General features: G+C 38.7%; 1 protein-coding gene across 2 annotated transcripts in view; it reads right to left on the bottom strand.

The window, feature by feature from the left end:
* DPP4 (dipeptidyl peptidase 4) overlaps positions 1–19,259 on the bottom strand; it is a 41,040-nt gene extending 21,781 nt beyond the window's left edge. For both annotated transcript variants that reach the window (XM_082056380.1, XM_082056379.1), the window contains exons 1-12: positions 19,022–19,259; positions 18,847–18,931; positions 10,964–11,062; positions 10,314–10,408; positions 10,120–10,194; positions 8,130–8,182; positions 7,956–8,028; positions 6,682–6,802; positions 6,099–6,259; positions 4,090–4,193; positions 479–614; positions 286–330 (exon numbers count right to left, since the gene is read on the bottom strand). In XM_082056380.1, the coding sequence (XP_081912506.1) occupies positions 286–330; positions 479–614; positions 4,090–4,193; positions 6,099–6,259; positions 6,682–6,802; positions 7,956–8,028; positions 8,130–8,182; positions 10,120–10,194; positions 10,314–10,408; positions 10,964–11,062; positions 18,847–18,931; positions 19,022–19,027 (1,053 nt within the window). In that variant the 5' untranslated portion in view covers positions 19,028–19,259. The remainder of the gene's footprint in view (positions 1–285; positions 331–478; positions 615–4,089; positions 4,194–6,098; positions 6,260–6,681; positions 6,803–7,955; positions 8,029–8,129; positions 8,183–10,119; positions 10,195–10,313; positions 10,409–10,963; positions 11,063–18,846; positions 18,932–19,021) is intronic.
* Between the last annotated feature and the right edge of the window lie 4,029 nt (positions 19,260–23,288).

Below are 23,288 nucleotides of genomic sequence, written 5' to 3'. Positions count from 1 at the left end.
AACACAATGCACGGGTCACAGCAGATGCAGTTACAGCCCCAGCCCACGCTGCACTGTCAGCCTGTCCTGGAGTCCAGAAACCCATACCCACAACAGCTCAAAACCACCAGCAGGGTGGCACAGCAGCTGCACTGGAGACCACTTGTTTCTGTACATGTGTAATGTGAAAAATGAATGGGTCAGACCTGCACAAAAGAGGCAGTGTGACTGGCAAGAGGCTCATGTGAAATTGTCTTAATTATCAGTGTTACTTAGCATGTGGCAGTTTAGAAATTGAACACTCACTCTGCCAATCCAGCCAGTTGTACTTTCTTCGGTATGTTGTTTTTCCTAAGAAAGAAAAAACAAACAATCCCACAACAATTATGTTTATTTTACATCAGGCTATGTTTCTACAAAGATAAACATGCAGAGATACTCTACTGCTTCCTAGTCTCATTTATGAAGCATTGCAGCTCTCCCGCCTCATTTTTCTTACCTGTGGACACAACCAATTTTGAGTAGCATTTTCAAAGTCACAGATTGTGAGGACTGAAAAATTCTGAATTCTTCTCAGCCACTGCAGACAGATCCTTTCATCTGTCACCCATGTTACAACACTCAAATAATGATCCCTGAAAAAAGCAATAACATTAGATATTTAAAATCCTCTCTGTAATATTATACTATACAACAGCATTCAGCAATTAACTGAATGAGACTCATCTGGCTATTTCAATTCCAATTTACTCTTCAACAACAAACAGTGATGCAAACCTAATTGTGCCATATTTTTACAATTGTTTTTGCTGCTAGTAGATGCCTTGGTTATATTCATTCATACAGTAAAGAAATAGATAGTTTGTACATACTGACTTCCAGAAAGACCGCAATAAAATTCTAAAAGCAAAATCACTATCCTCTAATACATAAAATAATAGCTACTCCAGACTGCTCATAAATCTCGTATTAAGTGCATCTACAGAAAATTCTTCTGAATATTAAGTTGTATGGGCCTTATATTTTGGAATTTTATCCTCAGCTGCATGGAACTTGTATGCACTTTCTGAGTGATACACGTTTGTTCAATTTAGTATCTATTTCCACTAGTTGTAATAGAAGGAGCGATCATACCAAGAACAGATATTATAGCATTTGAATTTTTTTGCTTTCATCTTCAGAATACCAACTAGTGGACATGAAGAACTGGAGTATCTGAAAAAATATCATTTTCATGAATATTCCTGGATATTAATTTTAAAAAGGGACCACACGAAATTTAGTGGTTTTGTTTACCATTACAATCTGTTGAGATGTACTTATCTTCTTACTTTAGATCTCTCCTATCTCCTAGAAGCCTTACAAACTAAAATATAACAACCCTCCCCTCCAAGGCAAGTATGCATTTTAACTGGAATTTGCACATTTGACTTAGTTCCAAGTTCATGTTCCCTTTTTCCCGAATTTAGTTAACAAAAAAAGTGTGGGAAGTTTTGTGATGAGAATGAATACTTTGTGATCACTGGGGGGTGGGGAGACAGAAAAAAAGAAAAAGAAAACACTACAATGAGTGTGGATGGATTAAAAATCTATGCCAACTGATTACTGACCACTTTCAGATTTATTTCTAGACTGCAGTTTAAAATTCATATTTAAAAAAGGACTATTTCCACATTCATACTTGAATGGGAAGCTGGTAGGTCATTAATGGCTACTGTCACTGGCTTCAATCAGTATCTTTTAGACCAATAATATTACAAAAGCACTCTGCAGGAGCTTGTTTGGAAAAAAAAAAAAAGAAACTGCCATTCTTCATGTACCTGTAATAGTAGTTTCCCTTGTTTTGTAAAATGGGAATTAGCCCCAAAATTTTTGTTCCTCCAAAGTGAGAGAAGTTAACAATTCTGGAGACTATAAATCACCATGAAACAAGACAGACAGTAAAAGAAAAAACCAAAATATTATTTGTTATGCTATTTTTATAACATAATAAATATTTTATTATTATTATAGAGACTAGGAATACACATCAGTTTTCAACAACTCATGAAATGTTAACTAAGCTGCAATTAACTCAGGTATAGAGTACAGTAGTTTTGCATTGCCCTTCTGCATTTGCTGCTGAGAAATGATATTCCTGCAATCACCATTCAGAGCTCTCTACTCGGCAGAGAACTTAATTTTAGGACAGATCATTTCAGACAAGCAGCATCCATTGCCTTCATCCTCCTGTTAGCCAGCTGGACCCCCTGGACCCACGATGCTAGAAGTGGTATTCAAACACTGTATGGATCTCATGTTGCTCACTTGTGCAAAAAGTGTCAGGTTCCACCTACCATCTTAGGTGGTAAAGCACTGCCATCCCAGATTTTGGTGGCTTTCATTGACAAATAATATAACTTTCCCTCTGAAACAGAAGTGTGCTGTGTCCTCTTCAAATGTGGGGGTACAACTGCTGCACATACAACAATATGCAACAGGCAACAATTTGCAGGGCAACTGCTCCTCAAAATTGCCATCCAGGTGAGTGGGGTGAGGTTAGTTGAGAACTTACTTCTAATCAGGAGGAAGTAAAAATATAATTTCCACCACAAAAAAGATAACCCTTCCTGTCATATAGCAGTATGAACATACATACTGTGGAAATATTCATTACTTTATGCCTCCAGGAGCAAAACTGCCTGACAGTAACCTTGCATATCACTTGCATTTTCCTGCTCTTGCAAAATTCCCCAAGACTTGTTCTGGTCACCTCGATGTCTGCAAGATGCACATGCTGAGGCTTAACCACTATTTGGACTGGCCATTGGAAGAAGAGTAAGTTTTGATCCTTGTACTCATAATTCAAGACTTGATTTATCTTTGTATTAATCCTGATTTACAGAGGGTTACATTCATTTAAAAATGCATTAAGTCCATATAACTCAAGCCTGCGTTAGCCAGAGGGACACAAGGCTGGAAGTCAGACCACGGTTATTCTCCCCAGGTCACACAGCAGCATTATTCAGCTTTCATTAAGTGTTAACAAAGCATGAAATGTAACACTTAAGACAGCAGAGATCTTGACCAAAACATAAAAGGCTCATTATGTCAAGTCACCAAAATTCTGGAGAAAATCAGCACACAACAGCTATGTAACATCTGGCTACTGCAGTGTTACTGTAGAGAAGGAAAATAGAACAACATATTCATAAAAACTTGCATATCTCTGTTAACACAGAGATGTTAGTTACACCATGATGAGGACACAGTAACACTGGTATTTCAGTTATTGTTTTTAGGCCATCACGTAATAAATTCTAGGTTCAAACATGAGCTAACAGACCTCTTTTGGTTGTGGTGGGTTTTTTTTGTTTTTGTTTTTTCCCCTGAAGTTTATCGGTATAACCTGTGCTTCCGCATCCATCATGCTTTAAAGTGCAAACCTCTAAAAATTTCCACAACACTGTTAAAAAGAAAAAACATAATCCAAAATCCTCAAAATCTGGGATACCAAATCATGTGTGCATGCATCTTAACTCAATTTAACTGCTCTTCACAAAATACATTTATATCATGTTGTACATTTCCATTGACATTTTGAGAAATACAATTTTCCATTCACTGTGAGAGGTGCTGATTTTCACCATGGTTCCAAAGAAAACAAACATTTTAAGTATAAATCTGAAGGCAACCAGGATACCTTGCCTTAGCAAGGAGTCTGCTTGCAATGAAATCACATCTTCATTTACCATTAAGGTTTTGTTTTGTGTGTGTGTGGGTTTTTTTTCTTTCCCCAGTGAACTGGAATACATATTATAATTTGATTATACCAAAACTTGCTCATATTAAAGTTGTACTGTGAAATGACTTCACCGTAGTTAGACTCCACTGAATGTGATGAGCCAAGAACTTGTCACATTCTGAATATAACATACATGGAATATGCCATCTATATATAATCACTAGGAGGATAATCTCTGTGCAGATTTTCTCTGATAAATCTTGTTGCTACCAGAGCCACCTAACTGGGAAAAACTGCTATATTCACTGACTATAGTGTGGTCACACATTAAAGCTCCTCCTCTCCCATCAAAAGAAACAAGCAAATATTTAACCAAAATTTCTTACCGTGATTTTATTTCTGCAGGTGGAGAAATTTCGGCAGAGTGGAAACTAGGAAGCGATCTGGTATCCACAACAAAGAACTGCACAGTTGGATTTGTAGCTCCAGCCTAAAAATAACATTTTTTTAATTGTACTTTTGAAGAGAGAATATTCTTGGTGAAATAAATGTTTGAAACTATAGACATAGAAATTACTACAGACAGTCAGGAAGAACCAGCCAACTTCAGACATATGAAAAGACAAGTTCCTAAATGCAGTTCTTAAGACTGATACCTAACTTACCCTTTGTATTTTTTTAATATGAAAGCGTTAGTTACACTTTTCTAGATAAGAAGGACTACTGCATTTGGAAATGTTCATAAGTACATAGCAGTATTTGGCCCCATGCTACATACAGTATGTAACTGAATTAAATTCATTCCTAACAGACAGAAAATTACTTCTTCATGGAAACTGATACCGTACATTAAGTGACCATATAATAGCTGTCTATACCACAACCAAATCTGTGACTGCAGCATGTACCTCACTATTTTTAATGTAGTGCTACTGACAGCAATACAACTGGGGGGAGGGGGAGCTTGTTCTCCAGAAGTTAACTAGCCAAGTCCATATCATAACGGTTAGGTAGCTGACCCATCTCCAGAAGTCAGAGATATTCCAAACAAAAGGGATTTGTCATAAAAGGCACAATTTAAATTGGCAGTTCATTCCACACCCACATCTTTGCGTAGGTGGCATACCCAGGGCAGAGCACCTGCAACTGCCTGAGAGCCCCCTGGTCACCATCAGTATCCGCAACCCCTCCGGGGGAGGCTCCAAGGGGACACACAAAAGCCACGTGCTCCTGAAGCCTTGGGAAGGGTAGGGAGCGACCGACCCTGGCTGCTGCAGAGAAAGCTGCACTTGGTGCAGAGGACAAGAGGGCAGTTTTTACATCAAACATCTCTCTCAGGTGAGCAATCAGCTGGCTGTATCCGCTGTTACACCCCAGTTAATCAAAAGAGCGAAAGTATCTTTCTGAGCTAGCCAGATCACCATGGGGTGGATATATGGGTGCCTCAGCCCAACAGAGTATAAAAAACAAATGATGAACAAAAAGAATCAAAGGAAGTGATGGGCTTGAGGTGGTTTCAACCCATGTATTCTTCCCCAGCAATGGGGATGTCCAGCATTTTGGCGGTGAGCATATGATGGAGACGAGCAATGAGAACAAGGTCTGTATTGTGATGCAGCAGTATAGTGCAATTATTGTACTCCAAGTCTAATTTGTACTTGTATTTTGTTTTAAGTGCATTGATGTATTGCTCTGCTAAATCAAAATCCCATGTAATGTCAGGTAACTTCACACAGGTAAATCTTGCATTAAACATTAAACCCTCAATGTGTGCAGTATTTGAAAGAACCTGTGTGTAGTGTATTGGGCTCTGACTCTCACACAATTTAGTCCAGTGCCAACTGTGCAATGAGCAATAGGCACAAAGCCATGTGGAGAAGAAGGGAGAGGAGAAGGAGCCGCATGCACTAAAATCTTCACTTTCACAGTTAAAACTGAAAGGGCATTAACTGCAGGCAAAGAAATTCCATCAGCAAATTCCTCCCCTTCATCCCAATAAAGGAAGCATCCAACAACTAAAAATGCAGCATCAGTTGAAGAAGATTCCATTATCAATACCACGCACAACCCTAACATAATGTACATCTGTCAAATGCTTTGTACCAACTTTAGTTTCCCAAGAGCTTTTTTATCTCAAGACCTACTCACTACCTCAAAATTTTCTGGTGAAAACAAACCCTTAAATCATACTTCCCCCCCATCCCCCCTCCTTTTTGCTTTCTCCTGGAGATAATAAAATACTTTAACATTGCCAGATGCTGTTGACTTCAGAAAGAGTAATCACAGCAAGCTGTTGAGGAGAGACAGACAATATTTTCATTATCAGAAACTGATTAAATGAGACTACTCTCTTAATGAAACTGCAGAACAACCATGTTTAATAAATAACACAGACCTTGGGATATGGGATTCTAATGGTCTTTGGGTACTGCAAGGTGTCCTCAGAATAAAAGGAATACTCTATAACAGAAACTTCTGTATCATTAAATGCTGCATATGCCACAAAATTGCCATTTGGAGACCACCACAGAGCATAATGGGTGCCAAACATTTCCTCTGAAAGAGATGCAAATGCATTTAAGTTACAATTGGCTCTTTTATCTTAGGTATTCTTATCATTTTTTTTAATGGGATTTTTTTTTTCAAATTGAAGTTCAGATACCAAAGTGCAGACTGTTTATCAGGTTCTGAACTAAGACATTAGATCAATGCTTATAAACTATCGTACAAAGTTAATTCACACACTATAGTTTCAAGAGATGCATTGCAAGTTAGGCAAACTCATTTCCATTCTTAGATCCTCACGCTAGCCAGGTATTAAGCTTGGATAAAGATGCATGCTTCTGTTAAAATTGAGACTTACAATTATTTTAAACTTTTGAATGACAGGAAATGAGACAACGGTAATAATAATATAATTACAATAAAACAAAATTTTTACATCATCATGCAAAATAAAATATGCTTGATATAGTTACCTTCATAAACCCAATCTGGTATTCCATTGAAAACTTTATTTTCTTCTCCATTTTTAGTGATTTGCACAGCTTCTGCTGTTGGTGAAGCTTTTATATAAACATTATTATTCCAAACATATGCCTAGAAAACATCATTGTGGTTACAATTACTGTTACAGTGAAAGCTACTTCTTTCCTTCACCACACCTAGTGGGAAACTTACATCAGATGACAAAAACTGTCTTTGAACGTTGCATTTCACCAAACATCACTGAAACTTCACAAACCTCAACTGCTAACACAAATCAGGTATAGCAACCTAACTTCAGGCCTAGATGCAAAAAACAATCAACTATGATAAATGACACAATTACCATATCAAGCTTTGGAAACCTTGCTAGTCATTTTCTGCTGAGATACAAGCTTATTTTCCTTCATTAGGGGCTGTTTTTCATGAATTTGTCCTTCAAAGAAAACTCTCAGTACTTTGGTAAAACATTGCTGGGGGGTCTCAGCATTGCTAATAGATCTGCCTTTCTTCAGCAGAGTTCAGAACTCCTTTAACTTTTGGCATCTGCCTGCTTCTCTAATCACCCTCGTTCTTCCTCTCCTACAACTGAAGAACATAGTTTTATGCCAGAGCTTTGCTCTGCAATGCAGAAAGGTCTTTTCAACATTCCTTCCTTCTGCGTTTGGGCTCTATAATCCCTACAGTACAAGCAATAAGAATAAATAAACATCACATTCTCCTGTGATAGATCTTCCGTCAGATCCAACACTCACCACGGGGAATGCACGAGCCTTGCAAACACAGTGGCTGTCACATTTGCCATGGACTAGGTGGGGAGACGAGGAAGAAAAGGACAGTGGGAACGAGTGCAAGAGATATTTTTGTTCCTCCTTTCCTTGTTACATGCATTCATCAACACTTCATTGCTTATGGTGTAATTAGGAGATAAAAATCACAGTGATGGGTAAGTAGACAATTGTAATGCTGTTGCCTTTGAAAGGGATGAACTACCATCTGCGACTAGTAAAAACACAAAATTCCTGTGCATTATATGACTACTGGGGTCACTATTACTGTCAGGAATGCCTTTTCATTAAAGAACAAAACAAAACATGCAGAGGGATTTTGGAGTCTTTCCAGCAACAGTAGTCAATTTGGAAACTAGATCTACTACTTCACCTAGCAGCAGGAAAGTCCCAAAACCTCAGGGGTACATACAATGTCAGTTTCCATGACACGTGTATGAAAAAGACTGTTTATATAAGTTTCACTTTTCTTTACTAACCAGTTTGTGACCAACAGGTGACCAGGATATATATTGTGTATCATTAGGTAGTAGGCTTCCATCCAGGATAGAACTAGAAAAACAAAACCAAAATGCAGCTAAGAGAAATCAGTGAAACTTCATTTCATTGCAAAATAATGTTAAAACTACATCTCATATGCAAAAATTACTGACCTGCTATTAAAATCATAGATGTGATACGAAGCTGTGTAGGAGTGCCTCCACAACTGCAAAAGAATTATTTTAATATTAAAACAAAAAGTCACCAGGATTCATGTCTCTTTAGAGTTTCTTAAACGGCTTTGTGTGACAGACAGAACACAACAATCATACAAGGGTAACGAATCTCTGCAAGGTTTAAGAAAAGACTAATGAATTGCCAATCCTCTGGGCTCATCACTTAAATACTATGACAGAGGCCACTGACTGATTGAGGCCAGAACTGCTGCAGATTTTCAGAAATCCTTGTAGCTACATGGCAGATTATTGTAGTTATGCAGTTAATCTTTCTCCTTCTGTCTTACTGGCACACTTGCTATTTTCTGTCTCATCTTCCATACTGCATTATTTAACCTGACATCGTACTGTTTAGTAGCCCTCATAAGTCCCAGCAGTATTTCTGTAGCAGGTCCTCTAGATCCAGGGTGACCTATTGCCATAATATTGTCACAAACTCTTTCTCTCAGAAACTCGCTCCTTAAACTACATATCACTCTGTGGGCATTTACAGAGAGAAAGATGATGATGATAATGAAAACATGTTCAAATGTCTTCACTACACGGGCCTGAAGAGGTTTGATTCAGCCCATAGTGTTGACATGCTATAGTAATGCTACCTTCTATGATGCTTCTTGAAGATTTGTATGAAGACACAAAACAATAACAGTAATACACAACCAGATGGCTATTACATAAGAAGTGTCTACATCCTCATGATTCACTTTGTTACTCTGTTTTTGTACAATTAAGATTAATAATAACATAACTTTCAATCACACTATTATATAAAGGTTAAAAGATCTTGCTTCAGCATTAAACTAACATTAACTCTTATGACTGCAATAAATAAAATACTGTAGAGCAATAAATCACAAGTAGAGGGGATGTCTGGGGTGGCTGGAAAAATAGAAGGCACTTTGTGGCCGACAATGATGCTATGAAAAGCCAAACAGTTCTGAACAATTCAGAAAGACAAAAGGCAACTGGCTTAGTAGTACCTAGCAAGGAATCTAAAACTGCAACCAAGTGATGACTGAGTGCATGGATTGTGGCTGGTACAGTGGGAGAGGCACTCTTGGATTGCAAAGCCAGAACATGTAGACAGAGCTCAGTGACACAGTGCTCAAGTATTCATGCACTGCACAAGTCAGCACTGAGCTTCTTACAAAGAAAACAAGCAGCTCTTTAGAAGGAGGAAAAAAAAGGAAACAACAACAAAGTTACTGGCTTCTCAGTGCACACACTGTAGGGCAAATTAGCACCTTCATTAGGTTTCTGTAACTGTCCTCAAGTGGCACACATGGCCAGGTTTTCATGCCAGCTGGCACAAACTTACATTGACCTTTGTTGCATGGTTCAGCACCAAGCCAGGATGAGGCATCATGCTGCAAGTTTTTTGTGTGCTTGCTGACAGTAGGGAACAAAGACACCAAGGTTCACTCCAACCACAAGAGAACAGCATTCCTTTGTAAGCACATGATGCTTTTCATTCATCTCAGTTTTAAATTCTTATGTCCTAACACCACAATGTAATAATTATATGTATACATGGCATATATGTAGAAGTGTATCTCCTCATCACTTCTTACCCACACAATTCCTTGGACAGTCGTGCCTATCTACTCTTCTAGCTTGTCTCCCCAAATAAACCATCCAGCCTCACTCTCCTTGTGACATCGCTCCACCCACTTTTTATCCAGCTTCTTTTCTCAGGCAGCCATATCTCTTCTGCCAAGCTCACAGACACCACCAGCCTCTGTTCTCCTCCTGCTGCCTGCTCAGCTTCACTGTTCCTGTGCAGACATCTCATTCATGGATCCTCCTGCATTTACCTCACATGCTCTCAGCCTCTGCCAACTGTACTTTCAGGACCACCTTCTTGCTCAGTTGTACCCAAACCTTTATTTCCCAGCTTCATCCTCAAAGAACCAAAGTTTACTTGTACCTTTGTATAGCTGTACTGCAGAAGAGCAAACTTTTGGTCAGGAGACAATAGAACCGCGGTTGCCTTGTATTTATCCTGCAAACAAAGGATGAAAGGGACACATAAAGCACTGATTCCAAAGAAATGTGCAGAACAAAACATTGAATTTAATTCCTTTCCCAACATATGCATATATTACATAGAAGTCAACATACTAATGTCGTATTCGCCAAGATCACTGAGGATGTTCCGGTGTCAGCATTGATACATAGGATGTCCCCAGTATCTGTCTTGTGAAGATACTGATTTCCTAGAAGAACAAGAGAGCTGCTATAATAATAAACAATAGGTAAGATGCTCATCAGACTCTTTTCTTTTCCTCTTTTTAAGCAGGAAATAAAATTTAAGATCTGGTCAATGTTGTGTTTCCCACTTCTGCAATGAAAGGATGCTTATAGCACAAGAACATTCACAAAATGTAGTCCTGAGGCTCACAGCTTCCACCTTCTGGCATCTCTTTTCCTTGGGGCACTAGGCATATTCAAAAGGAAAAGCACCCTATAGAAGCTGACATACTTCCGAGTAAAAACATGCTTCTACAAAAAAAACCCAAACATTAAAGCAACTATGCTGTTTTAGCAGTAGGAGAATATAGCTTGCCATGAACACGAACGTGTATCTAAGGGGAAAAAGAAAATAAAAATCACAACTCTTTGAGCTACGTGCCTTTCTATAATGGTGCAAATAAATAATTAAACGCGGGGTTTTTTTTGCAGGACACAGTAGTCACCTCAGCATGAAGATACGAGTTTACTGAAGGTAGTACCATTTCTTGACGTTCATGCTTTACACAGAAATGAATTACCTGAAATCCACTCCAAATTATATGTTCTGTACTTATAGTCATCGTTCAAGTAATTCTGTAGAGTATATGTTCTTCGTGAATCAGGCTCAGAGATACTTTCTGAAAGAAAGAGGCAGAGGTGATACTGACATATTTTAGCTAACCAGCTCATAAACGCTAGTAGTGAGAAGGCACTAAAGCTTTACTGGAAGAGAAATTCAGCAAACATAAAATAAAGGAGCATCAGTGAGATCACTCAACAAACTGATGTAAAAATCACAGATGCCTTTTCTCTGCTGTTTTTTTACTTTAAGATACACAAGAGCTGTTATCTTTTGAGTAAATGAAAATACCTTTTTGCAGACACAAAAATAAACAGAAGACCTCCAGCCCATTTACCTCATGAAACGCTTACTTGTACTCCTCAAAAACTGAAGTGATCTTAGTGCCTTTCCCTCCTATGCTCACTGTGAACTTCACTGCAGAACCCTGACTGCTAATATTTGCAGAAGACATCAGTTATGGCGTCGATCGTGCAAAGCAGAGACGTATATGCTCATGTTTGAGAGTGGTGGATGGACAAGGCTGTCCAGATGAATGAAAAGTGGCACCCACATGAGTAGATGTACAGACCTTGAAAGATACCTTAAAATTAAAGTAGCTGCTGTGATTGATCACGTATTCCTTAATACTGCTGGTTTTCTTCATGAACCCTTCAACTGTGAATCATCTGCTTATTATTACTCACATTTCAGAAATGTCTCAAAAAATATCTGAAGAGCAGTAAAATTCTCAGGGAAGCTCTAATTTAAAAACCAAACAAACAAAAAAATCACAAATGCTTACTGATAAACTTATGATGAAATAACTGGTTAAATATTTATTCCTCTCTTGATGTGTTTTTCACCAAGGTATCTTAATGTTTACTGCAACATTATTATTTTCACTGCAAAATTAAAGCCAAATAACTGGGTTTCAGTGAAAAGACTAAGTGAAACTTTAAACCGCGTTACACTAATGAGTTTGGTCATCAGCTCCAATGCACTACAATCAACTTCTATGAAAAATACTTCTTTCTGACTGGCTACAGTGCACAAGCTACTCTTTCCAAATCTGAAAGGTTCAAATAATAATAAAAACAATTTAAAAGCTGGTTTGTGAGTCTTTGTGATCTTTTTACTCTGAAAACAAAGACGATGATTTTTGAATTCAGGTGTGCAATTTCCTCCCTGCTTTCTCCCCTGCCTTCTCTTTTTCTAATGGAAACCTACACAGTCCAGAGGCAAAGTAATTTTTATTTCAACTGGCTAAGTCATTCCCTTTTTATTACTACCAGTACAAATCAAAAGACCGAGGATACAAACAATTGATAAAAATGCTCAAGTACAGATGCCGTGACTGATCAGCCAAGGCAATAACCTGCCCCATCAATCCTCAGAGTCCCAGTCTTTGAGATACTCTTAAACAAACAGCCTTCTCTTTCATTATGGCGAAAAAAAGTGCAAAGTCCTTGGGGACACACGCAGAGAAAAGCACCACACAATAATTTTTGCAGGCTATCTTTCTGCAGGTAAAATACATGTAACATCAGGAACATGACAGGAAGATAGATATATTAGCTATTACTATTTTACTCTTATTTCCAAGGAATAGGCACATTGGATATATACAGCACAAACTGTACAGCCATTGCTGCTATAAAAGTCAAGAGCCATAGCAAACAATGATTTTAGTCTAAGATGCTCAGCAAGGGTTTAAAAATTTTCTTCCTCAATTCCATCTGAAATTTTACTGTTCTAAAATATTACCAGTCTAGATTTCTTGCTCACGAAGTTTCTGTGAGAATATTAATTTCTCAGGTTAATTATTCTACATTAACTGAGTATTTAATTTGATGGATTAGGAACAAGAGTGCATTTGATATTCATGCACAGTCGTCTAGTTGGGAATATCACTTCTCCCCTTCCTAATTGAGTAAATGTCATTTTCAATTAAAGGGCTTCAGAAAGCAACAGAATTCTCTCTTGGAAAAGCAGGAACAATTTAAGACAGGTGGCTGATGAACAGGTTTAGGGATTTTTCCAAACTGATGAATGTTTTTTCCCCTGGTGACATACATATTTTGCTGAGGTCTCATTACTAAAAATCAGGCCACTATTAAGATTTGTTGGCTGTGTATAAAATTAAAATTTCATTTTCTGTCAACACCTTCCACATAGTAACTGAATATGAAAACATAAGCCAAGCTGTAAGGGTACAGTCATGAAAGTTGTAGTTGAAGTATTTTCTTAATTTGCAAGATGGGCTACTTCCAGTAAATGCTTATTTATCCACATTATGCCACCAACCAAAGATACTCGACGTACATTGAATTCTGCATTTGAGTTCTTTTGTTCAGATTTGATTTGAAAAAAGTATCAAACATGTTTATTTTGACAAAATAAAGTAGGTATTTACATTCAAGAGCACTTTATTGGCTTTGAAGATTGGATACAGGTCAATGTATGTTCATATTTTAGCAAAAGAGCTTCTTTCACTCTTTGGCTCCTCAGAGAGGCTGTGAATGCTGAATTTTCTTGATATTTTTCTTTTTTGACTGTTCCAGATACAGACTTATTTTTCTAAATTCAAAATGACTAGCTCTTAATCTCTACCCTATTTTCACCCCCAAGGGCACATACATATTTCCATGATCATAATGATATACTGGAAATATTTACATCATAATATCCCTGTTACAACAGCAAAAAACTTAAGTAAGTCTGCCTGGGAAGAAGGCTCTTAACCTTTTATGTAAGTACCACTCATATGAAGCTGATAAACAGATTTGTTTCAAATTTGGATTTTTTTTTTTTAATATATCACACCTTCTCGAGAAAAATTGAGTTGGTTTCTGTAGGTGTAAGGTGTAAAGTAAACAAGAAGTTAACTATTGTGTAAGGTTTGTGGTATGACACATCACCATACCAAAATCTAAAGTTGTTGACAAATCACTTTTGATATAGGTATTGTTTATTACCCAGTGTCAAGGCACATTTTACTAATTTCCATATGTCATAAAAAAGAGCAAGAAATTTTGAAGCCAATTTAAAAGAGACAGTAAACTATAAAACCCGTAATAACAGAAGCTATACTGCATGTTCACCACAAGAGAAAGACAAGTACAAGCATGATGCTCAGCTATAATGAGAACGAAAGGGATAGAGAAACTACAAAACCCAAGAAAGGTGAAGGAGTATTACCACTTTTAAATGACAGCAGAACAAGTGTGAGAATCATCTGCAATCTAAGAGTGTAATTTAGGAGCAGCATGAGAGATGCAAGAAGGGAAGCCTGACTGATTCAGTATAGTCAGAAAAACAAGTGACATTTCAGGCTCTTTTTCCAAACCTTCCTTCTTCCCTGTTCCTCTTCCAATGTGTGTAAAAAAGCACTCAAAAACCTCCTCCCCTATACTCGAGCCCCCAGTAACTGCCTGAGGTAAGGTAACAGAGTACAGAAATTAATTTCCAGCAAAGAAGAAAGTAAATCTGACTTTGCTGGGTCAGGCCAAAGGTTCGCTGAGCCCAGAACACCATTTGATGCCCAGTGACTGCAATGTGACACTCAGGAGAGACCATAAACAACAGATGAGCGCATGACACCACCTGGGGCAGCTCACCGAGGCATCACTCTCTGGGGCTGCAGAAACATCACCAGAGGGAGGTAATCATTAACCTTGTAATCAACAGCTCTGGAGTCCCTATCAAATTTGCCCCATCTCATGCAAAGCAAGGAAATAAAAATAGCAGAGGTGTTCTACAGATACCAATCCACTGCTGGTATTTTTTTTTTTTTTTTAATATATTACTCAACATTTGAATTGTGGTAGATAACTGAGTTAAATCACAGTTACAGATGTCAAGGACATACAGCAGGAAAACATTTCCGTCCTTCATCTTTTCCTTCACTAGCTAGAAGTGTAATATATCCACACATAACACAGAAACTACAAGGATCCTGTAACAGAGTGCAAGGTGCATGAATGCACAGGGAAAAGAGAATAGCACAATCGGATTCAAGCCAAAGGACTCTTTGGTCAGACAAGTCTACAGCATACTCACAACATATTAATTAACCTGCTGTATCTCCCATATAACTTTGGAGAGAATAACAACCATGACTTTTATGAAAGTCCTCTGAAGCTAGGTTACTGGAATTAATTACTGCTCACTGTTCATATAAATGTTCTCTAAAAATACCACACAGAGTCAAGATTCTTATCTAAACCTTCATTTTTGAGTCTAGATTAAAGGGATTCTACTTCAAAGATCAATTTCTAATCCATATATTTAAATTCCCTTACAAATTTTCTAGCTTTCTCCCTAAACATTCTTAAACCTAATGCCTTTAAGAAACTGGAATAATACAGGACCTCTTATTCCCAAGAAAACTGTGACAAATAACAGCTGCCAGATTCATTCATCTTGTGTCACAGGTCATCAAATGCAAGCATTGTATATCAGCCAGAAGCCTCTCAGTATTTCAAACATACTGTTCAGTTGCAAGCAGGGTGTTGACATCAGTAATAGATACTCCTCCGCACCACCCAGTCACAAATTTGCTTAGCTCAGGACACAATGCAGATACAATAAACAGGGGAAGATTGTAGATAGACCATCCCCAACAGAACAATAATGAGAGCTATTTGGAGACTTCTTTTTCCTTTTCTTATCAGTTATACATTAACAAGGCTGTGGGGAAGATCTGCAACCTCACCTCTCTCGAGTCCTTGGAGCACTAAGCTGTCTCAGCATTCTTCAACTTCAAATCCAGGATGACAACATGAACTTACTGGACTCCTTCTGCCAGTAATCCTTATGTATGGTAGCTTTCTACCTGCCACTAGTAATACCCAACACATCAGTCAGGCATCAGGCTCACAAAGTACCCTCAGGCACTTGAAGATCATTAACTCCCCAGTACCTGCTGTGCTTTTCCAGCCTCTTTTAGGCATGTTTTTATCACAAGACCACAGAAGCCCACGCACAGTATCATCTAACCATTACATTGATGGTTGTATAGGAACCCCTACTATAAAGCTATTCATGACTTGTTCATGGCAGCCAAAGGATAGTAGATATCACAGTGTCTCCTTTCTGCTCTCAGCACAGGTTACTTTTGCTCTCACTCCTGGCCTTCTGCCCAGCTGGCCATAACAAGAACTGGTGTTAAAGAAATAATGGTGTATGACCACTGCATGTTTCCATCTGCCTTCTGCATGGAAAGTTATAGGAGACAAAAAAAAACCAAACAACAATGGAAGAAGCATAAGTGGATAAGTGAATCATGAGCAGACAAACCATAAAGTTTTAGAAAATACTCATGCTTAAAGGATAACTACTTGCTCCTGTAGTCACCTCTTGAATAGCTCCTCAAAGCACAACAATGCTTTCATTGACAGACTCAAAATACAACCCCAAGACTGTTTTGAGATTGAACTGTTTCATGCAAGTAGCCTCATGTGATTATTAAATATAAAATATGGTGGCAAAATAGGTAGTGAGTATAAACAAAACGTATAGACTTTTGTACACAGATCTGGCCGAAGACCCTCAAAAGTAAATACTGAAAGGCTGCACTCAAAATTGGGCAACCCTTTTGCAAATTTAAGTCTGCAGTTTTTGCCCACGCTAAATAGCTGCAAGAAAAGCAGCTCTAGTTCCACTTGCTAAGCCCACAAGCCAGAACTCCTCCGGAGTTTCAAAATTTCACAACCTTTCACAGCGCTGGAGCCCATTTATCAAATTAGTTCTGTGCTGCATGGCTACTAAGCTTATCAAATGAAAGTACATTGCGAAGTGTGGCAGAGAGAAGAGCAGCAAGCCAAAGATAAGAAATCCAAACTCAAAATTATCTGTTTATATCAATAATCATAATTTTCCCTCCCTGCATAATGCTTGGACCATTGGGATGGAATAAAAACTTCATTGCTATTACAAAGAATTTTACCAGAACAGACTTTGAGTTCACATAGTCACATGAGTTGCTCCTCCTGTGCACCACCCCTCGATTTTGCCAGCTTTCATTTTGTACTCAGTCCAGCACCTGAATTGCCCCAGGAGGCAACCTCAGCTGACTCACATGCCCTGAGGTCGTTCACAAAGGCCATATAATCAAACTGTCTGTGATCGAGTGTTTTAACCTATAATGAGATAATTATATGTGTACCACCTGTACATCCTCAGCTAACAGAAAACATTTGTTTAGCACCTTTCAGACAAAAATTCAAAATCCCCCTGCAGTTCCTGAGCTATAATGGTCACAGATGTTATTCAGACATTATTGCTGGACTGATTTGGGAAAAAACAGAAGTTTTTGAACTAGGATGTCTCCACCTCTATCCTTATTTTATCCAGAGGAACCTAGTGAACTACCTAGGTATGCTAGATAATTTCCCACATGTTAATTTGTAAACAGTAAAAAATCAGATACGTTGTCGTACTCTTTTACAAACAAAATGACACAAGCCAAGGCTGAAAACATGGTGATATTCTGTATCATCCAACAGAAGTGTTTCTTTAAAGCAAAATCTTTTTACTCTATACTTAATGACTGAATCTAAATTGCAGCCACTTCTACAGCAAAAGGATTCCTATACTTTGATTTATGAAAGAAGAAAACCAATTTGATTTCCACTACGACATAGCACTGGCATTATGCTAGACAAGCACCAACTCTTCAGCAGAGTTCAGGCCAGCATCCTGAATTCTTTCACTAGGTGTTATGTGCATGCACATGTATCTGATAGGCTATTAAGACCCTTTCTCTTGCTCTTCCCAGCTTCTGAAACTAAGAGTATTTTTGGTCACCTCAAAAATCTGCTTTTTTTAGATAAATGGCAAAAAGTTGTCCAAAAATAACAGAAAGGAGAGTCAGTATCCACTGATGCAAGTTTTAGCCCAGAAGAATATAATTACGAGATATGAAATTTGAAAATCTAGTTTTGAATGACTATTAATAATGACAGAGCTGAATTTCAAAATTTTAATGTAAATTATGCCTTATGAACACTAATGACACAAGCTTGCCTCTTTAACTGATATATCAAAAAAAACCCATAACTTTCTGTGCAAGTAAGCAATTGCTGTGTTCATTTCTGAACGCATTGTCAAGATCAATATGCACATTTTCACACTTCTCATGGTGCACCTCACAAACAGAAGTCCTCCAAAGGTGTAATCTAGAAAATACTTTGTTTCCTTAGAGTCTGCAGTGCTCACTATCACTACTGCTCAGCAGTTAATCCTAAGAACCCCAGAAGACCTGCAGCTCTGTCCTACCAGCTGGAAGCAATGCATTGCTTGATGAGGATTTAATGCTGTTTTACATTAACATCCAGAGCTACAAGGACAACCTGGAAAGTACAGACCGATCAGAGTCCAAAAATGCATTCCAGATCTTTTCTGATGTCTGTAACTGTGCTGTGTATATAATTTTACTCAATGACGTTAACAAAAGTTGTGCAAACAAAGCAAATTAGAGGGATATGATTTTAGCTCTCAATGCACCCTAGAAAACTGACCAAGTGGCATTTTACTACTGGTTCTACAGCCTTTAGCTGCAATAGAAAAGGAAAATATTGAGAACGATAATGCTTACTAGTATTTTCTCAGGTCCCATGGGACTCAAGGGACTTTTTAACTGCCGCATCCCCCATCCTCCCAGGTAAGACACCTTCTTGAGAAAGTACATCCCAGTGTCCCAAGACCTCCAGCTGTTTCAACCTTGTTCCCTAACACACAAACTTGCAGCAAAACTTTCCCCCGCTGCAGTGGGCGTCGCAGCTGCGGATCCCCCGAGCCCCGTTGGCCGCAGGAAGCCCCCGCCGCCCCCCTCCCCTCTCGGCCCCGCTGCGGACTTACTGCCGGTGAGCAGAGCCACGGGCACGGCGATGGCCGTCACGACGACAGCGACCCCCAAGATCCCCAGCAACCACTTCAGGACGGTCTGCAAAGAGAAGTGCCGTCAGACGGCATCCGCGGCCACGCAAGGCCCGCGGGCGCTACCGCCCACCCACCGCCCCTCTCCCCGACCCACCTTCATGGCGCGGAGCGGAGCAGCGCGGCGGCGGAGCGGCTGCCCACGGCGCAGAAGGCGAGCGAAGCGCAGCCCAGCCGGCGGCGGGTGCCGCTGTGATCCCGCCGCTGCCCGCGGGGACGTTCCCTGGGAGCGGCACTGGACGCCTGGGCGGGGGGCTGGGGGCGGCTGCCGCTTGCAGGAGGCAAGGAGCGCCCGGCACCCGGGTTTTTGAGAAATGGCGGTTTTACTGCTGGCTTTGCAGCTTCGCGTGTTGCTTTTTTTGAGCTGCGGTTTCTCTTTCAGTTCAAACACTTGGAGCGCGGTGACAAAGCTGTACATTAAAGAGGAGGGACCTTTGACACCGAAAGGATTTATGTAGGAAATCAGATAACGGCCACACAGAAGTCCCAGAAGGGAAGTGCCTTCAAACGCTAATGGCAAAGCTCCTGATTCTTTGATAACACAAACATTTCTTGTAAAGTTTCTGCTCTTTGAACTTCTTTCTCTGGCAATCAAGGAATAGAAAGATGGATAAAATTGCAGGAAGGGCTTATATTTATTTCTTTGGCACTGGTTCTTGGAATAAAAGAGAGATGGATGTGTTAAGTCTGCAAAGTGGAATTTTAAATCAAGACAAGAAAATGGAAGTATAGGATACAAGTTTAAAATTTCGCTCTGAAAATGGTTTATCACATCAGACAATTCAATTTCCAAGGCGAATTTTGAGTATGTGCTGAGGTAGTAGGACTAATTGGTGCAAAAGACTGGGAATAACCTCTAAATCAAAACTATAAAGCATTTGATTGTTTAAAAAGCTGAGCATTACCCAGTAGTCAGAAAGCCGTGGGAGTTTCTGGAATTATTTTAAGAAATCTAGCCTCAAATAATTAGTTATTTACTGGTGTGGTTTGTGCTTTTGATTTTGTTCACCTTAGCTTTTTTCCCCCTCTATTTGCTGAACACTAGCAGTTATCATAGAGAGACACAGTTGCATTTTGCAACTGGAGAAATGGAATAGAAAAAGTATGTGATGCACTAAAGCAAGAGGAAGAGACTTGAACCCAAGCGATATAGCAAATGTTCTTGCCTTCAAAAGACTTGTCAGAGGTTTCAGTAAAGTTGTGCTGCTTGTTTCTTCATACCAGTTCTGCAGGTTGAGCACAGCATTTAGCATTTTGCTGCTGTTTCTTGAGTAATCTGTATCTGGAAGTGTGTTAGTAATTTTTTATGATAGATATATGTCCTTGAGAGTAACCCAGAGTATTTACAAACATTAAGGGTTTGTCTATATGGAAAGTAATAGACTTCATCTAGATATAAACTTATGCTCTGCTCATTGTTGTATACTATTCTCCTTCAAGGTAGTGGTTACAACTAGTTAGAATTTACACTGTGCTAGCTATATCGGTTTGCCTTAGGAAACCATTAATGTGCCCTCACAGTGGTTCCATGCTGCTCATTTACAATGAAGGATCTAATGTGTTGCAAATTCACAGCTTGTGTAACATTAATTTCTAGTATATAGATAGGTCCAATCTTATAAAGCAAAATCACAGTGAAATGGCAGTCTTTTACATTACTTTTCAAACTACTATGCCCTATATGCGGTGAGATAGATGACCAGAGTTTCAGAACGTCTTACAGCTCCATTTAAGTATTGATCTGGTATTCTGTGCACTTGCTCATCTTACCAACAACAATAAAAACCAAAACAAACCCCACCCCTGGGATGAATTTTCCTTTTCCAAGTGAGCAGGAATCACAAGGTATAATTCAGCCAATCTGTGCTTTGTTTTCTAAACATTTAAGTAGTGATCATAACTGTGTCTCAAGTGCAGTACACTCAAATTATGTCTTGTGATAACGTCTTTTGATAAAATGTACCTGAATGTTACCAAGCTTTTCATGGCCAATTCAAAGTTTAATAAAGTTTTGAAAGATTATCTGCAAGGTTTTAATGCTTCTCAGTGGTTAATTCTAAGAAGAAAAAATACCTACACTGACAAAGCAAATGCCTAACTTCTGCTAGTTTTAGTGGGTACACAATTTTAAGCACCTTTGGAAATCTGGATTCATGTATCTAGATCAAAATGTCTAATCATATACAGTGCTGACTCTGATCATACCAGAGAGGCTTATGGGACCTGATACTGTACTCAGAACCACCTGAGTGATCCAGTAAGAGTCAGTATAGCAGAATATATTTTCCATTTAATTGCAATAGTTCCTAGCAGTGATTCTCTACACTGTGAAAAAAATTGAAGTTCCTCCTGTCTGATCAAAATACCCATGGTCCCCAAAATTATTGTAGTGGTTGTGCTTCTGGTGCTCTGTCAGATTGTTTTTTTATTATAGCCTGCTCCAGCTAAATATTGCAATTTACTTTATACCATGCTGTTCTTCTGCAATCAGACATATTAATATGATGGCAAGAGAGCAAAAAAATAATATCCAGTAGGAACTGCTACACAATAAAATTTGAGAAGCCCTAGCTGTTCGTTGTATTTTATGCTGAGCACAAAAGTATCCATAAAAAGTTGTATGATTAAAAGAAGCTACTTACTAGAAAGAACCAAAATACGGCTTTCAGCCTGAAGCTTGGCTTTCCCAAAACACTTGGTGGATCTGTCAGATGTGATTTCTCCTTCAGACTTCTATTGTCAGTGAAACTCAAGACTTTGTTTACAGTCTGTTTATATATTTGAGTCTTTCCTCCAGAAATATTTAGAGAAGTCAAACAGGAAAAATGGAAAACATAAGCTATCTGCAGAACAACAAAAAAATATTGTTGTTTGTGACTAAAATGTATACAGTCTACTTTACAGGTGCAATAATGTGTTCCTGATATCTCAGTGTGTGGCTATGGGAGACAAAATATGTGCTGGCGAAAGTTTTATACTGATTCAGTGGCTCACTGTAAATGTGCTATGAGGAGGATAAGGCAAAAATGCTGTTAGCACCAAGGAGTGTTCAAGTTCTACTTCACTGTGTCTTTTGATACCCAATATATGTAAAATGTCTCCTCCCCACAATAATTTCTTTTTGTTGCCTTGCACTTTGAGGCTGAAATTTCGTGAGGGCAGTTTTGTGATTCATCATTACACTGGTTCTTTTTGAGACGATTGTGAAGAGAGTGTTAACTGTAAATCAGGAAAACAAATGAGATTTTCTGAGGTCATGTAATTGGGACAACTGCTTCAATGTGGCTAGTAGCAGTTGTCATTCAGTTCTTTCAAGTTTACGTATTTTTTCTTTATCAAATTAATTTTTTGGCAACTGGAAATTCTTGCCAAATGTCCTCAGAGCATGGTTGAATTGGTTAGAGTAGCTCAGGTTTTTGTTCATTTTTGTTATATTAATTCAATTAGTTGTCTTGTCTTGCTTCAATATACTTATTTTTCTAGATACTTAGCAAACAGACTGGAAGTGATAGGATGCCACACACTCACCATATAAAATGCAGTTAATAAAGGAGATAATATTGGAAACAATTTTTAATACAAGGCCACCTGGGAATTCTAAGCAGCACATCTGCACATAAAGAGAGGACTCCAGATACACACATGAGTTCATGGAATATGTAATTGTAGAAGGTGCACATACACAATACAGTCAAAACATTTGGGCCATTATTTTCATACAACTTAAAGAAGGCATAAGGTTCAGTTTTCTGGTAGAGTGAAGAAATTAGTGTGGAGTGAATGAAAACAAACAAATTATTATGCATCATAAACTGCATCTATGATCCATTTACAGTGTATTTCAAATAAGACAGGGCCCATACCCTAACTCTCTGTAGACTTAAAACTCACATCAAGAACAAAGAGGCATTGCAACAGTGCCATCTTTATAGCATGCAAATTAAGATCCCTCATAGACACAAGGGCATGTGATTTTAATATGCTATACACAGTTTGTGGCCTTGACTGGAAGGAAGAGAGTGAATGAGAGTGCAGCCCTGTATGTGATGCTGAATCATGCTCCTGAGCATGATTCCCTTAAGCAGTTCCACTTCCTTTATTTGCCAAGAGCAAACTGAAGCCTCTGCATACAAGCAGCAGCACCACAGGCAATGCAATCAATACAATTGGCAGCAGTTGCTACATTGCTTGAAGATTTTGAAAACCATCTATAATTTAAAAGTCACTTCAGGTCATTCTCTTCCTGAATTTCTCTACCAATGTACCTCTCGCAGAGTGTAAGTCCTAGTATTTCTCCCACCCTTACAAGAGTATGAAATTAAGATTAAAACACAAATAGCAATTCTCCCTAGGCTTGAGTGCTG

The sequence above is a fragment of the Streptopelia decaocto genome (assembly GCF_964273445.1).
Source record: "Streptopelia decaocto genome assembly, chromosome: 6".
Lineage (NCBI taxonomy): Eukaryota > Metazoa > Chordata > Aves > Columbiformes > Columbidae > Streptopelia > Streptopelia decaocto.
This window is presented reverse-complemented; position numbering and strand designations above follow the sequence as displayed.